This window comes from Lepisma saccharinum, chromosome 14, assembly GCF_977018435.1.
Source record: "Lepisma saccharinum chromosome 14, izLepSacc3.1, whole genome shotgun sequence".
NCBI classification, from domain to species: Eukaryota; Metazoa; Arthropoda; class Insecta; order Zygentoma; family Lepismatidae; genus Lepisma; species Lepisma saccharinum.
This window is the reverse complement of record NC_139242.1, coordinates 36,182,586-36,199,093: the sequence shown is the minus strand read 5'-3', so window position 1 is coordinate 36,199,093 and position 16,508 is coordinate 36,182,586. Positions and strand designations below refer to the sequence as shown.

At 37.0% G+C, this 16,508-nt stretch overlaps 1 protein-coding gene across 1 annotated transcript in view; it reads left to right on the top strand.

The window, feature by feature from the left end:
• Positions 1-16,508, top strand: part of LOC145998788 (116 kDa U5 small nuclear ribonucleoprotein component) — an 80,562-nt gene that overhangs the window by 44,261 nt on the left and 19,793 nt on the right. Inside the window, exons 11-13 of the mRNA XM_083135383.1 lie at positions 2,440-2,633; positions 12,238-12,404; positions 13,574-13,753. Of these exons, the coding sequence (XP_082991509.1) occupies positions 2,440-2,633; positions 12,238-12,404; positions 13,574-13,753 (541 nt within the window). The remainder of the gene's footprint in view (positions 1-2,439; positions 2,634-12,237; positions 12,405-13,573; positions 13,754-16,508) is intronic.

Below are 16,508 nucleotides of genomic sequence, written 5' to 3'. Positions count from 1 at the left end.
TGACAGCTCATTTCTTGACAACCTCCACAACAAACCCAACTTGAATCCCTCTCAAGATAAAGCCCTTCAAGATCTCCGCCAGAACCACCACATCAAAATCCTCCCAGCTGACAAGGGAGGTAATGGTTTATGATGGAGGAAACATCAACCTCCGCATCAATAACCACCGCTCCTCCACCCACAACCTGGACTTCACTGTCGCCATCCACACCAATCACCACAACATCAGTTTCAACGACTGCTTCGGGGTAGCGATCATCCATATCCTTCCCCAACCAGCCAACACCTCTGTTTGCAAAAGATGGGACAGGGCCTATATATCGGCCATGAGTGCAACCACTCCACCTGGCCTGAACAAGACCACCCAGTAATGCCCACCCTTCACCCACCGTCCCTACCAAGCCATCCCATCCCTCCCACCCTCCCTCCCAACTCATCTCACACACTCACAGTTTTCGACGAGCCTGGTGACGAAACTGATTTTTCGTTCGACACACCGCTTCTTCTTCGATGGGGACTGGCAAGACCTGGCAAGCACTTACCTGCAACAACTTCTGCTTCGGTGATCAACATTACCTGCAGATACGTGGCACCCCGCTCTTATGCCAACCTGTTCATGGGCAGACTGGAACAGGAATTCCTGGACTCCCAGCAACTGAAACCACTCCTCTGGCTCAGATTCATTGATGACATTTTTCTCCTCTGGACATTTTTCTCCTCCCTCACTACATTCCTAAACCAACTGAACGACTTTACCACCCTCAAATTCACCTGGTTCCATTCAAAAGACCAAGTGACCTTCCTAGATGTGGACATCCACATTGCGGGAGACCACTTGGAAACTTCCATACATAATAAACCGACCAACCACCTCCAGTATCTCCACTACTCCAGCTCACACCCCTACCACACCAAAAAAGCCATCCCATTCTCCCTTGCCCTCAGAGGCCAGCGCCTCAACTCATCCCCCTCATCCCGCCAAAACTACAACCTACACCTGCACCAAGCCCTAACCAACCGTGGCTATCCCTCCACCCTCATCAACAAACAAATCACCAGAGCCAACTCCCACAACCGCACCAAACAACCTAAAACCAACCCTCCAACCCTGGTCACCCAATACCACCCCCATATTACGAAAATCAGACATACCCTCCACTCCTTCCTCCCCATCCTGCACAGTGATCCTGATACCAGGGACATCTTTTGGGATAAACCCAGGGTCGTCTTCTGTCGCCCCCCCCCCCCCAACCTCCAAAACATCTTGGTCCGAAACCCTCCCATCCCATCCACACCACTCCCCCAGCTCACAGGTGCAACAAACCCAGATGCAAGACCTGCCCCATACTCATCACCTCCCCCACCCTCCTGATCCCCACAGCGGCAGGTGAGTTCACCCTTCACCCTAAGGGCACCTGCCACTCATCCAACCTAATTTACACCCTCATCTGCCAAATCTGCGGCAACTTCTACATAGGCGAAACCTCCACCCCCTTGAACCTTAGAATTAATAAACACCCTTCCTCCACCCAAAACTCCGATTTCACTGTTGCCATCCACACCAACAGCCATAACACCACCTTCAATAACTGCTTCCGTGTTGCCATCATCCATCTTTAACCCCCCCCCCCCCCCCCGCTCTGACACATCTTTCCACAGGCGCCGGGAAAGGGCCTACATAACATGCATGCACACCACTATACCCCCCGGACTCAACCTAGCCAACCAGTAACCCTTTCCTCTCCTCCCCAAAATTACCCACCCACCTTACAGTAAACACTGGTGAAAGTACTTCTCGTCATCTATCAACTGTTTCTGGCAACACTGACCGCAGAGACGCTATGGTCAATATTCTGTGCCTTTTCTCTTAGTAACATCGATCTTTCTCCTTCAACTTGAAAATGCGACTTAGGTCGCGAAATATAGAATAATTTCTCTTCGTGTGGTAAGTGGTTACTGTCTCCTTCATCATTAGTGTTTATCCACCCTTCTGGCACCTTTTCTGATCCTATTCCTGTGTTTAGATATATATATCAAATATCTCAAATAATCTCATAAGTAATCTATTAGGCAAAAAAGGGTGTAGTCTTCCTTTGGACTTGGTGTTCCCATCCAAAATGTTCATGCTACACCACTGGTTATCAGTATTCGTAAATTTTATATCGGCACTATCGATATCTGCCAAAATTTCATGTTCGTCCATCCCTACTATTTAGTCATGGACAATTTGCTGAGCAATACTTTTGCATCCCACTTTGCAAGAACCACATTTTTCCTATTCTTTTCTTTATATTTCATGACAGTAATGGTGTGTTGTCAACTGGAAGATATAAGTTTTGAAAGTTGCAGATAAAGTTGGATTATCTGACATGTTATTTGAGCAACGAAGAATATAAAATAGAAGTGTGTGTGCACTTCCCTAAAAATATGTATTTTCAGGGTCGTTTGATGGTTCACAGTACAAAAATGTACCCCACAGAAGACTGCACATTTTTCCAAGTTTTGGCCAGGGTATTGAGTGGAACATTGCATGCTGGTCAGGAAGTTCGTGTTTTGGGAGAGAATTATACGCTAGCGGATGAGGAAGATTCACGAGTGTTAACAATTGGAAGGCTGTGGATATACGAAGCAAGGTGAGGCAGAGTTTTTCAACTTGGTTTTATCATTTGCAACAGTAATAATGATATGTAAATCAATAATTGTTTTTTTCTACATTTATTCTTTCTCTTATTGTGTCATGCATGTTATTGTGATCATTGATTATCATTGACGTACTTAAAATTTCTTACTGCTTCAAATTTTTTGTCACTTATTATGAAGTTGTAATGTTGTTTTCTATCTTGGTTTTAGCAACATAAATTTAGTTTTATTCATATTTGTTTGGAGTCCAATTTTACTTGCTTCTTCAAGTGTCTTGTATGCTTTCTTTAACTCTTTTTCCATTCTGGCTATGATGATTATGTTATCAGCATGTGCATTAATCTGGCTTAATTTGGTGAATATTGTTCCTGTTTTGTCTCTCTTTTTTATTACTCTGTGTAAGGTTATGTTGAATGAGCATGTCGATAGTCCATCTCATTGCTTTACTCCTAGGTTGTATTGTATGAGTTCGCCAGTATCATTCCATACCTTAACATTAAAATATGTGCGTTCAAGTGTCATATTTGTTAATCTTATTAATTTCTTAGGCATTTGCAGTTCTATCATTCTTTGTATTAATTTTTGTCTCTTTATGCTGTCAAAAACACTTTGGAAGTCTATGAATAACATGTAAAGTTCTGCATTATATTCATAATGTTTTTCCATTATTTTCCTTATTATGAATAATTGGTCTCTGGTTCTTCTTCCTTGTCTAAAGCCTGCTTGGTATTCTCCTATTATATTTTCTGGTAGTCTTCTATGTACGAAACTGCTCAGTATTTTGTATGTTTGTTAATTAACACGATACCTCTATAATTATTGCATTCTGTTTTGTCACCTTAAATTAATATTTAGAATATCATACTTACAAATAAAACAAGCCACAACTGTGTTTAAACTGGAAACATTTAATCTATTCACATTGCCAGTCATTCATGTTGACTGGAGCACGACAAAGACATAAAAGAAGGAACCCCAAGAACTGGACTATCAGAACACGTGATCGAGGAAGAACATGACATTCAGAAATGAGAAATAAGAGTTGATTATAAACCATTAAGTAGGAATGTATACGAAGCATCGTATATCTGCAAAGGGAGGGATAATAAAGTAAACAGAGAAGACTGAAACACTGACGAAAAATGGATCAAAATGTTCCCACATACAACAAGAGAAAAAATCGGCTTCCAGGTCACCCCGGCCGTGATCAACGCGTCTCGCGAAATAATAGATTTCGAGCTAGATACGACGTAACCCAACGGAAGTAGGGGGAGAGAAAGGGAGTGAGAGGAAAATACACCGCACAGCTTCTGGCATTCCATGAGAGGCCTCAGTCAGCTGTACAGCGGTTACCGAGCCACGTCTGGAAAAGTGCTTTTAACGTGTTTTAGTAAATTGTTTTAGTGTTTTTATGGACTTTTACATCAGGATTCCAGCGTGATGGGAGAAATAAGGCACACATGTTCAACTTCCTTAAATCACATTTTAACCTTCTTATCCATTTTTACCATACCTCTTGATCCAAGTCTTGTTTGATGCAGCCAATGGCATAATTAAATTGGCATAGCTTATCTACCTGATGAAGGGAGTAGTTACATCCCGAAACATAGTTTCACGGAAATCATATACTCACAAACGTAAGTTACTTTAAGGTATTTTATAAAATATTTTTTCTTTTTATATTGTACTGATAATCTTGCCAGTTATGACAGATCATAAGTTCTCTAGTTGAAAATGTTGTATATAAAAATAATCACGCTGTACAAATTACAACTTTGCCAGCAATGTGTAAAAAACTACAATGGCAATCACGCTGTACAAATTATAACTTTGACAGCGCTGCAAAGAAAAGTCATATTGGCAATCGCATTGTATAAAATAGAGGAATAGGAGGGTGGAGATATTCTGTGGCTTGGTTGAATGGAAGCCGGGGTTGTAAGTTTATGCGATGCATGTTAATCGGATTGTTTTCTAACAAATTTCAAGCATGTTTGCATGTAAAAATTAATAAAAATCTGAATTTACTAACACCAGACTTGTTTTTGACATTTTTCATGAGTTAGCGTATGTGGTTTAAGCCTGAAAGGTAAAAATCCAAGTAAGGAAGTTGGTCCCCTGCGATTCTCCAGTTGCCAGAAGTGCTACGAGAATAGGTAGGCGGTCAAAAAAGATTTTATGAGACTCAGTACGCTGTCTCAAAGATTATTCGTCTAAAGATTATAATGTGAAATATTTTACATTATCATCGCAACTAGTTTGCAAAAACGAAATATGTGATTCCACGATTGTGATAGTGTTCAACTAGTTCTTGTTTGGTGCAAAGTGAATTTAAGTGGTTTTACGTGAAAAATAAGAAATATGGAGCAAATATTGGCTGAATTGCGAGCAATCTCGAAGTCACAAGAGGAACTTAAACAGGAGTTAGGACAAGTGAAAGCAGAATTTAAGAGTGATCTAAAGAATCTAGAAAAAAATATAAGAGCTGATCTGAACATTCGACTGAATGTCATGCAGAAAGATGTGTCCCTATACAGGCAAGAATGCATTTCTAGGAATGAGAAGGTTAGGAGTGAAACCCATAAAGTTGACATGGAAGTGAGAAAATTGATAGAAGAAAAGGATGAATTGCGTCAGGAACTGGTGGTTGTGAAAAACAAACTTTTTGAACTGGAAGAAAGAATAGAAAACAATCAAGCCAAGACTGTATGGTGTCATCGTCAAGTACAAGTACCAGAGTCTGTCAAAAAGAAGCCTGCATTTTCACCTGTAGATCACCAGGAATCTACTGAAGAGCCATCAGAAGCTGAAGAATGGTTTAATTTTATTGCTGGTAAATCCCACACAAGTGAAAATATTCCCATCGAAACAAGTGAATTACAAAATGGTAATGTTTCCCATGAGGTAGAACATTTAGTGGGTATTGTGAACAATACAGTGTTGCCCGTTTTGTCAGGCGTAGCTCAACAAGTTAAAGTTCTACAGAATTCAACTACTACCATGTTACACAGGTTTCGGGAAAGTGATTCAGATAGTTCTCCCAGCACAAATAGCTGTCATTCATCAAGGCTTAAGAGTAGAAAAAAGAATAGGTCTAGGAAAAGGTCTCCCTTAGCCAATGTGAATAATAATGATAGTGTAACAACACTTTTCCCTAATGGAACAAGTAAGAGTGTTTCTAGGTGCAAAGAAAATCAAGTTTCCTCACATGTTACTAAAAGAAATTACTTAAAGTCAGATCAATTAAATAGGTTTCCGAAATTCTCTGGAGTTTCTAGTGAACTAATCCCATCTGAATTCTTAGATGATGTTGAAGAGAATTTCGAGTTATTTCAAATAGCAGAAACAGATTTTATGACTTATGTACCAACGCTGCTAACAAAAGATGCTAAGCAATGGTACAAGATCTCAAAGCAAAAATTTTCAGATTACCAATCTTTCAAAATTCAGTTTCTGAATCATTATCAAAATTCTAATTGGAAAACAACGATGCTCACCAAAATCTTGAATTCCCAGTATCAAAAGTCTGTTCATGGGTCACTGCTAACATTTTTCATGGACCAATGGAAAATTTTGCAGATTGTTCAACCTACCACTGACGAAGCACAAAGGCTAGCTCAAATTGCTACTTTGATGCCTTTCAAAATTAAGGAAATTTTCATAATGAAACCTGTTACCGAGCTGAGTGAAGCCATCACGGTAATAGAAAATTCCGAAGCCCTTAGCAAAACTTCATTACGTGAAAGGCCACAGGCAGTATTTAACAGTAGAACTAAAAACTTTGATAATAATAGAAACATAGCAGTTATTCAAACTAAATGTACCGATCAGTCTAAAGACAGAGGTGACAAACTCAAGTGCGAGGTTGTTGATCATTCCAGCACACAGCGTAACTCAAAAAGAAATGTAATCGCCAATGCTAATAAGTCTACTTTTTCGGGAAACGAGTAAGTCGCTCATGTCGAGAGGGAGGTGTCATGAGTGTACCTGCTAATCCTCCTTTGCAACAACCCAACTCTAGTAATCTTAATCACACCCACAAAAAATTTTACAATTCAGTCAAAACAAATACCGAAGCACAGGTCATTGAACCCTTGTACAATAATGTTCATTTGCTAGGTGATTCCATGATGATCCGCGTAGCAGAAACCTTGGCAAACTACACTGTTTCATATGATTCACTAGGTAAACGGAACATAGGGTTATGTACTAGCGGCCAAACTATTTCCAACCTATCTCAAAAAATCTGTCCAGATACCAAAGTTGGTAATAAAGTGATGTTGCTTATTGGCACCAATGATTTTTTGAGATATACAGAGCTACACAAAATGAAAAGTGACCTCAAAGGTTTAATACACAAGTTATTACCTTTAACGAATCAGTTAATATTACTCACATTACCACCAATCCCAAAGTTGTTAACTGCTGACAATCCTGATTTGTGGAGTAAGTGGAGTCAGTGGAATAATTTTCTAATGGAGTTGGGGAATGATGAGAATCTCATTGTAGTGAATATTAGTCATCTGTTTTTGAATGCAGATTCCAGTATAAAGTTGGATCTATTTGAAAAACACTTGGGAAATCCAAGGAATGGCCGAATTGATTTAATTCATTGGTCAAAGTCTGGGATGAATGTAGTTTTTGATTTCTTGAAACAAAAAGGTCTGTTCAATGATGTCAATCAAAATGAAATCACAGTCCAGGCAGACATACACCAGTTTAACTCGTTAAACTAGTTACGAGCTCATGTCAAAAAGCAGGTGATGTGAGTGATGCGATAAATCCTGCTATTCATTTTATAAACTTAAGTGAATGTGATGAAATAGATTGCAGTGCAGAAATAAAAAATTGTAAGCAACCCATAAATACTAATAGCAAGCGTAAACCTTCTGCTCACATAAAAGTAAGAATAAACAATAAGGAATATACTTCTTTACTCGATAGAGGTGCTGAGGTCAGTGTTCTCTCGGAAACCCTGTGGAAGTCTATTTGTACTCAGGCTTCTAAACCACGGCTATTGCCAGTTACGGGAATTAAATTAGTTGATTATACAGGGAAAAGGAAAGACAAACTAATAGGTTCCACTCATTTGAACGTTGAAATTTGTGGACTTTCCTTTTACATTAAATTCCTGGTAGTCAGACATTTAAAAGTAGACATTATTCTCGGTTTAGATGTCCTATACAATATTGATAGTACTTTAGACTTTGTCCAGCGAGGCTTACTCTTGGAATCGAGCGAAGGAAGCAAATTCTCCAAATTTATCGCTGTTTCAAATGAAAGTTGTCCGGAAGAAGAGTTAGATTTCAGACCTTCTGTATCTAACATATCCCCACGGTCATCCTCTCATCCTTCTGATGAAGACTTGTGGAGAAGGGTTAAAGAGTGTGAACATTTAAATGAGTCACAAAGGATAGCTTTATTTCAGTTGTTAAAACAATATAAAACATTGTTTTCTGAATTACCAGGTCTCTGTAACAAGTATACACACACAATAGAACTGGATACTTCCACACCAATAGTTAACAAAAACTATCCAATACCATTAGCATATAGGGATGAAGTTGGCAGGCAAATAGAACAAATGTTCAACTTAGGCATTATTGAATATTCTGAATCAGAGTACCTATGTCCTCTCCTAGTTGTAGTCAAGCCCGGAGGAGGCATTCGTCTCTGCTTAGATCAAAGAAATATCAACAAACATGTCAAGCTTGAGCAATTACATCCTATGAACATAAATGAACTCTTAATGAGTTTCCATGGATGTCAATGTTTGTCCTCCCTAGATTTGGTTAATGCTTTCTGGCAGGTCCCCTTACACCCCAAAGCAAGAAAGTATACTGCTTTCAGTTTTCAGGGAAAACTTTACCAGTTCACAAGGGTAGTGTTCGGATCAATCAATGGAACGTCTGCTTTCATTAATGCTCTGACACGAACCTTGGAAGGTACGGAATCTTTTACAGTATGTTATGTAGACGACGTAATTGTCAAAAGCACGTCTTTCGAACAACATCTTTTTCACTTAAGACTTATTTTTGACAAGTTACGAGATGCCAACATGACACTGAGACTGGACAAATGTAGGTTTTGTCAAGTCAAGGTGGAATTTTTAGGGCATTCTATCAGTGCACAGGGTTATGAGAAATCTCCCAAGTATGTTCAAGCCATAAAAGACTTACCTGTCCCTTGCAATATCAAGCAACTGCAGAAAGTCTTGGGAAGTTTCAATTGGCTATCAAAATATGTTAAAGATTATGCCATCATGGCACATCCCTTGTACCAGTTATTGAAAAAAGGCAAAAAGTGGGAATGGGATGAAAGTGCACAATGCTCCTTTGAGTTGTTGAAACAGTCCATTATTGCAGAAACAATGCTTTACCATCCAGATTTGAACAAACCATTCTTTGTTCAAACTGATGGATCAAATATAGGCATTGCAGGATATTGTTTTCAACTGGTAGACAACAACTTGTGTCCGATTGGATTCGTGTCAAGAATTTTGAAACCTTTTGAGAAATCATATACGTCCACTGAAGTAGAAGTGTTAGCAATACTCTTTACACTGGACAAATTTAAATCACTGTTGTTAGGTAGAAAATTTACTGTTATCACAGATCATAAATCCCTCACGTGGTTAGAATCTGCACACACTTGGAACAATAGGCTGACTAGATGGTTTATTCAAATACAACAGTACTCATTCCATGTCGAATATTGTAGAGGTAAAGAAAACCTCTTGGCAGACCTGTTGAGCCGATCTTTTAATGACCATGATAATGAACTCATATTCATGAATAACTTTGAGTATCTTGATGAGTCATTAATATGTGATAAAAACAATTTTGTTAATGAACAAAATAGTGATCCGTATTGCAGTGGTGTTAAATCTGTTCTCGCTGGTTGTGAAAGTTCACAACAGAGCAAACATCGAAACTGGAAGAATATATACCTTATTCACAATGATCTACTCACCATCAAAGATTTTCACAATCCAAACCGGATAAGAATATGCGTGCCTCAATCATTAGTAAATCTTGTACTGCACAAGTATCATGATGAAGGTGGTCATTTTGGTACAGACAAGACACTTGGTAAAATTTACCAAATATTTTACTGGCCTCATATGAAAAGAGACACAAAGTCTTACATCACTGATTGTGAAATTTGCATGAAAAATAAACCAGATAAACATCCTCCTAAGTATCTGGAAATCATGCACAAACCCTCAAAACCAGGTGAAATATTATTTATTGATTTACAAGGTCCATTCATACGTTCCTCCAAAGGTGAAAAATATTTACTAACAGTATTAGATTCTGCTAGCCGTTATCTTGTGGCATATCCTATTGGCAATAGTACAGCTTCCATCGTAACTAGAAAACTAACACATTCTTACTTCATCCATTTGGGAATACCAACAATCATTATATGTGACAATGGTCCACAATTTCGTGCAGAACATTTTACAAAAGGTATGCATGCTCTCAATGTAAAAATTTTTTACATACCCAGTTATCATCCAAGTGCTAACTTAGTGGAGAGATATCACCAGGAAATAAATAGATTGATGCGTATATTTTGCAATGGTAAACATAAGCAATGGTCTAGCCATGTTGCTGCCATTTTACATCTGTTAAATAATTCAATTTGTTCCAGTACAGGTTATGCTCCTATAGAACTCAGGCTAAATATTGAACCTCAATATATCTGTAAAAAAGTACTAACGGATCGCATTCCTGATGTAGAGATGTGGAAAAATAAGCTGCTTATGGCAGAAACATGTAGTTTCAATAAGAGACAAAAACATATTATAAAACAGCATGAAAAACAAGCAACAAAAAATCCAGTAAAGCAAGGCGATCTGATCTTCACAAAACTGCATCCTCAAAGTGACACTATCACTTGCATTATAAAAAAATATTGTAATTTATACCAAGGTCCTTTTGTTTGTATGCAAATTCATGATGATAACACAGTGAAAGCCATATGCTGCAACACTGGAAAAGACATTACAAATATTTCCGTAAAAAATATCAAAGCTTGGCATTGTTCATTGGACAAACAAAAACTTTGGATAAACAAACTTTTAAGCATGCGTAACGATTTGCAACTTCATGAGTTAGGTTTGGAGCAGTTGCATGATGCTGTCTAACGATATTTATTAAGAGCATGATAACAAATTGTAAATTATAGTGGTACCATATTTGTGATATGTGGAGTTTGTGCATACATGTTGTCTATTGCATGTTATGAATGTATGCATGCTAATTTATGTATGCAAGATGCATATGTTATGATTTTATCTCTGCATGCAAATTGTACATGATGTGTTTTCTTTTTTTTTTACTGATGCATGTAAACTGCACGTGTGTTGTTTTGTGTTTATTCTTGAAAATTGTACAAATTTGGTTCTGCGATTATGCATACAAACTGTACATATGTGTATTCTGTTTTGTGTTTATGCATGTTAAGTTATTTAATATATGAATCTGATATTTTGTCATAATCTTACATGTTATATCTTTGTTTATGTGGTGTTTGTTTTGTAACTAACTTCTTGCATGTAAACAATGTCATAATTTTAGTAATGCATGAAGTATTTGACATTTCTTCTTGATTCTCAGTAAGAAAGTCAAATTTCCCAACCCCGGGGAATTTATGACAGATCATAAGTTCTCTAGTTGAAAATGTTGTATATAAAAATAATCACGCTGTACAAATTACAACTTTGCCAGCAATGTGTAAAAAACTACAATGGCAATCACGCTGTACAAATTATAACTTTGACAGCGCTGCAAAGAAAAGTCATATTGGCAATCGCATTGTATAAAATAGAGGAATAGGAGGGTGGAGATATTCTGTGGCTTGGTTGAATGGAAGCCGGGGTTGTAAGTTTATGCGATGCATGTTAATCGGATTGTTTTCTAACAAATTTCAAGCATGTTTGCATGTAAAAATTAATAAAAATCTGAATTTACTAACACCAGACTTGTTTTTGACATTTTTCATGAGTTAGCGTATGTGGTTTAAGCCTGAAAGGTAAAAATCCAAGTAAGGAAGTTGGTCCCCTGCGATTCTCCAGTTGCCAGAAGTGCTACGAGAATAGGTAGGCGGTCAAACAGTCTTTGCACACAATTAAGAAGTCTGAATGAAAATATCAAATATATGAGTCCAGAAATTACATACAAAATAATATCATTTTGAAAAGGCATTATTTCAGCACTGTACATGAGGCATTTGTGAAAATAAAATACAACTGCTTGTTTGTTACATTTTTGTCCTTTGTTTAATTTGTGAGTGAAAGTTAAGAAAAATAATTTTGATCAAAGTACACCAACACATTCCAGAGAATATCCTCTCATTTCTTTTAACCAGCCTAGGTTCTTTCTGATCAAACTTGATTCATTAAAGGAATACTCATCTGCTTAGGTTGAAAATCAGTTGGTTTAAAAAGGACAAAGAAATTTGGGTCAACAATCCACAATGTCAGTATATTTTGATCAATGATCAATATTATAAAATATGAAAAATGTGTCCATTGAATAACAATAATGTAACAAATCTCTGTGTGTAACTCATTCTTTTTTCTGACTTTTTAAGATATAAGGTTGAAGTAAGCAGAGTACCAGCAGGAAATTGGGTACTCATAGAAGGAATTGATCAACCAATTGTGAAGACTTCAACCATGACAGATATCAGCATAGATGAAGATCTCTACATATTTAGACCTTTGAAGTTCAACACGCAATCTGTGATCAAAATTGCAGGTATAGTGTTTGTATACTAGCATATGTATGTTTGATTTGTGTGTGTGCATACGTGTGAACGTTTGTTTAGTTTTAGGGCCAAAATTGCTGGTAATTTTGCTCCTATAATATAGTTCTGGATATTATATACGTATTATATTCTGAAAAATAACTTGCATACACTTGACTGCTTCTTTTTCAACAGAGGGGATAGTTTTCATTTGACTTTTGTGATCCTTGTTATGAAGGTGGTTCAAGGTGGGGGAAAAATTCATTAAACTCTCTATCTGTTTCTTGCATCATCGGTCAAAGGAGGTTGTAGCATATGCTCCATTTCATCTTTATCAGTCTCATATTAATTCTGAGTGTGGCAAATGTATGTAGAGTTATGTGCTGTTACATGTGTTCCTGAACCTAAATATTGACTTACTCCACACATTCTCACCATTCAGCAGATCAAAATATGGATCAAAAATGAACATATGGAAAACAGCTCTTTGTTACTGAACCAAGTCATGGACACTTCCGGGTTGTAACCATTCAATCGACTTTCTTTTTGATCATTACAACCCAGAAGTGCGCATGAGTGTACCAGCATGGTTGGTTTTTGCACCAAGAACAGATGCCTTGCCCTCTCTTGTTTCTGTGGTTTCTGTCGTGCCAGCAGTACACAGAGTACTCACTAATAGGATGAATGAGCAAGTCTCGAGTAAAAGTTGATAACCCACAAAAGTATGGAAGTGGGGAAAATGCAAGTGAAAGTTTGTTCACTGCATTGTAGCTAATGGGTTACCCATGTGTGCCTGTACGTTTTTGCCAATTGCTGGCTCCTGAAAGAACTTGGTTCACTATAGTGCAACAGCTGAATTCAGTGTTAACTCAATTGTGAACAGAGTCGTTTATCAAGTTTTGCTCCCTAGCTGCTCAAATATGGTAGGACTTTTAGGATGTTCTGTTCTTTTGGTAGCATCCTGTACATTCTATCATGATATATAAGTATTTTTTTCCTGACGTAATTAATTGAGATCACAGCTATTGAGAAATGTATTACTATCCTTTAACTCCAGTTCCAGTGATAGATACACTAAGTGAAGTGTAATGATGTTCTTTTTTGAGATGTACACAATTATACATGTGTTGTTCTCTCAGGCAAGACGCATATAATTATTAAAATATTATGTATATTTCAGTGGAACCTGTGAATCCTTCAGAGTTACCAAAGATGTTGGATGGTCTTCGTAAGGTGAATAAGTCTTACCCTCTTCTTGCAACCAGGGTGGAAGAATCAGGTGAACACGTGGTCCTGGGAACTGGAGAACTCTATCTTGACTGTGTCATGCATGACTTGCGAAAGATGTATTCAGAGATAGGTAATTATTTGTGCACCTTTTGTGAACTTTTATAATTTATTTTAAAAATAGATAATTTTCTAGCCTGGTGTTAAGTGGAACAATAATTTTCGAAGTATAGTTTTTATTCATGTTGAGGGGAATAAACAATGCAGTTGATAATATAAGACGTAAGCGAGTTACTAAAGATATATCCGGGAAACTTACTTGTAAATGTTCTATTAATGTCAGTGGACTGTGCCACCATACACTACCTAACAGTAAAGCATCGAGTTCCCAAGTGGATGGTGGCAGAGGCCACCAAAATTAATAGAACATTTACAAGTAAGTTTCGCGGATATATCTTTTGTAACTCGCTTACGTCTTATATAGTTTTTGTACTTTAGTTATTTTCATATTTACAAAAAGATATATTTATTATTCCAAGAGAGGCATTTGGATTAAGGAGATTTCTACCTCTTGGGTCTTGAGAGTAGCCATTTGTTAGGGAGATTTTGTACTGCTTATATTGTAGAATACATAAATCAGAGTACATGAACAGAATGCAGGATTTTTTTAAAGCCATGTTTAATGTCCTAGAGTGCAGTCGATGAGAGTAACTTCCTCAGCTGCCACAGATACTCTTGTTTAAACAGTAGAAAAAACAGACAATTTCCAATGTTTCTTTAGATAGGAAATATGATTTTTAAACTTGTGGAAGGTTTCATTTCCTGCTTGTTTACAGTCACTGTCTGCCATAGATACCACTGTTGTCTTGTCCACAATGATTTCACTTAATTTTTCCACCTGTTAATTTCTCGAAACCATTTTTAGTTGACGTTTTTCTGTTCTGAAATGGAGTTTGGTGACAAGTAGCCAATTAAAAAATTATCCCTCAAGAACTCACCACTGAAATATCATAAGACTAAAATTAGGATTTGATAGGGTGTGACATGATGGGAATAATGTGAGCCAGGGTTAGGATCGCATTGTGTGATCGCCTGTGAAAATTCAAAGTTGTACTTTTGCTGTCTCGGATCTTTATGGATAGGTATCGGTTTCTAAGGATTTTCCGGGCAGTAGACGATTTTTAGCTGTGTCAGTGAGGCTTATCTACATTAGCAGGGTGGCTACTCATGGGGAATTCTGCATGAAAGATTGGTTCTGGGAATTTTGTGTAAATTTTTCTCCGTAGACATGAAAAATTGCAACTTTTATTAATCCAAATCCCATTGAATTTATGCATATTTATAAATGCCCTGAGGCAAATTCTTCACAGTTTAGCTTTTATTTTATCGAGGAAGGAAAAGAACGCTGCGTGGGTAATAGAACAGAAATATCTCCGTCTGTTTACTTTGTTAGTGTCCTTTGCAGAACAATCTATCTGACAGATTGAAGATTATTATAAGAGGCACATATTTTTGGTAAATAAAAAAGCAAAATTTCGGTACAAAAACAGTCAACTTCGGGTTCAAAAGTGGTAAATAAAATGAAATTTCTCTGTTATAGCGGTGAAAAACTGGCATGTAAAATGACATTTTGGTTTTAAAAATGTTAATCCCAAATTTGATTTAAAAACTGCACTATTACACAAAATAAACATATCCCTTCTAATAGCAAATTAAATCATTACCAGAATATAAAGTTTATTCCTGTATAAAGGGCTCCATTTTTGCTTCTCAAATGTTTGCAGCAGAATTAATTAATTTTCTGTGAATTGCATAACACTCAGGATACTTCAGACTTCAGAAAGTGTCACGTAGATATATAAACTAAATTTCATGTTTAAGAGTCTATTTCACATTTTGCAGTTCATTTCGCATCATTTTGTGACAAAATAGGGTAGGAAAATGCACCTCACACCTTTCAGAAACATGAAAAATTAACATTTCAATGTTTTATTCCACATTTCATGTTTACGTCAAAAACGAAATATGCATGCCTCTAAAGATAAGTTATTTGGAGTTGATTAGTTAATTTTAATTTGCTATTCTTGTACAACTAACAATTTTTCGTAGATTAATATATGCATCAACACCACCATCGGGAACGTCACACAAGACATGCTTGAAATGGTTGGCGAGAATGGAAGTACTGTCTGTACATCTGCCATGTCACACATGGGGCACACACAGAATGCATTTAAGGCCAGTACAAAACTTCAAACGTCCCTCTTTCACATGGTGGTAAAGTGGTAATATCATGTCTGTATGTTAAATATTAGTGAAACTAGTATTATAAAATTGTCCAATAATTTGTGGACACAGTGTATATACTGTTTAATTGAATTGAATTACAAATTTTGGATACGTTTGAATCACATGGACCCTGCATATTGTTAATATATTAATGTGTGTGGTCAGTGATAGGCATATTTATAACGTTACGTAAATATAAGTTACTAAATTATAAAAATATAATTATTATTATTATTAATTACATTTAAAGAAATTAATTTGTTACTTTTATATATATGACATATTATAAAGTAGCAAACTAAAGTCCAATTTTTCCACTACGAAGTGGATGTAAACAAAAGCACGTGTTCTAGAGAAAGCCAGTGCAACCCTATTGGTGGATTCTGGCAGTAGTCCCTCCGCAGACCTTTTGCACCCTGATAGATAGTCCATTCAATGCCGTCTTGAAGCTAGAGTAATACAGCATTGTATGCTGTTCAAAGCATTTACTAGCCTTATCCTTACGTATGAATTCATAACCAGACTCAAGTAAAGCACCTACGGTGACATACACTCATTCAAATTAACGAAATTCCCGCTACTTGTCCGTCACTCTGTGT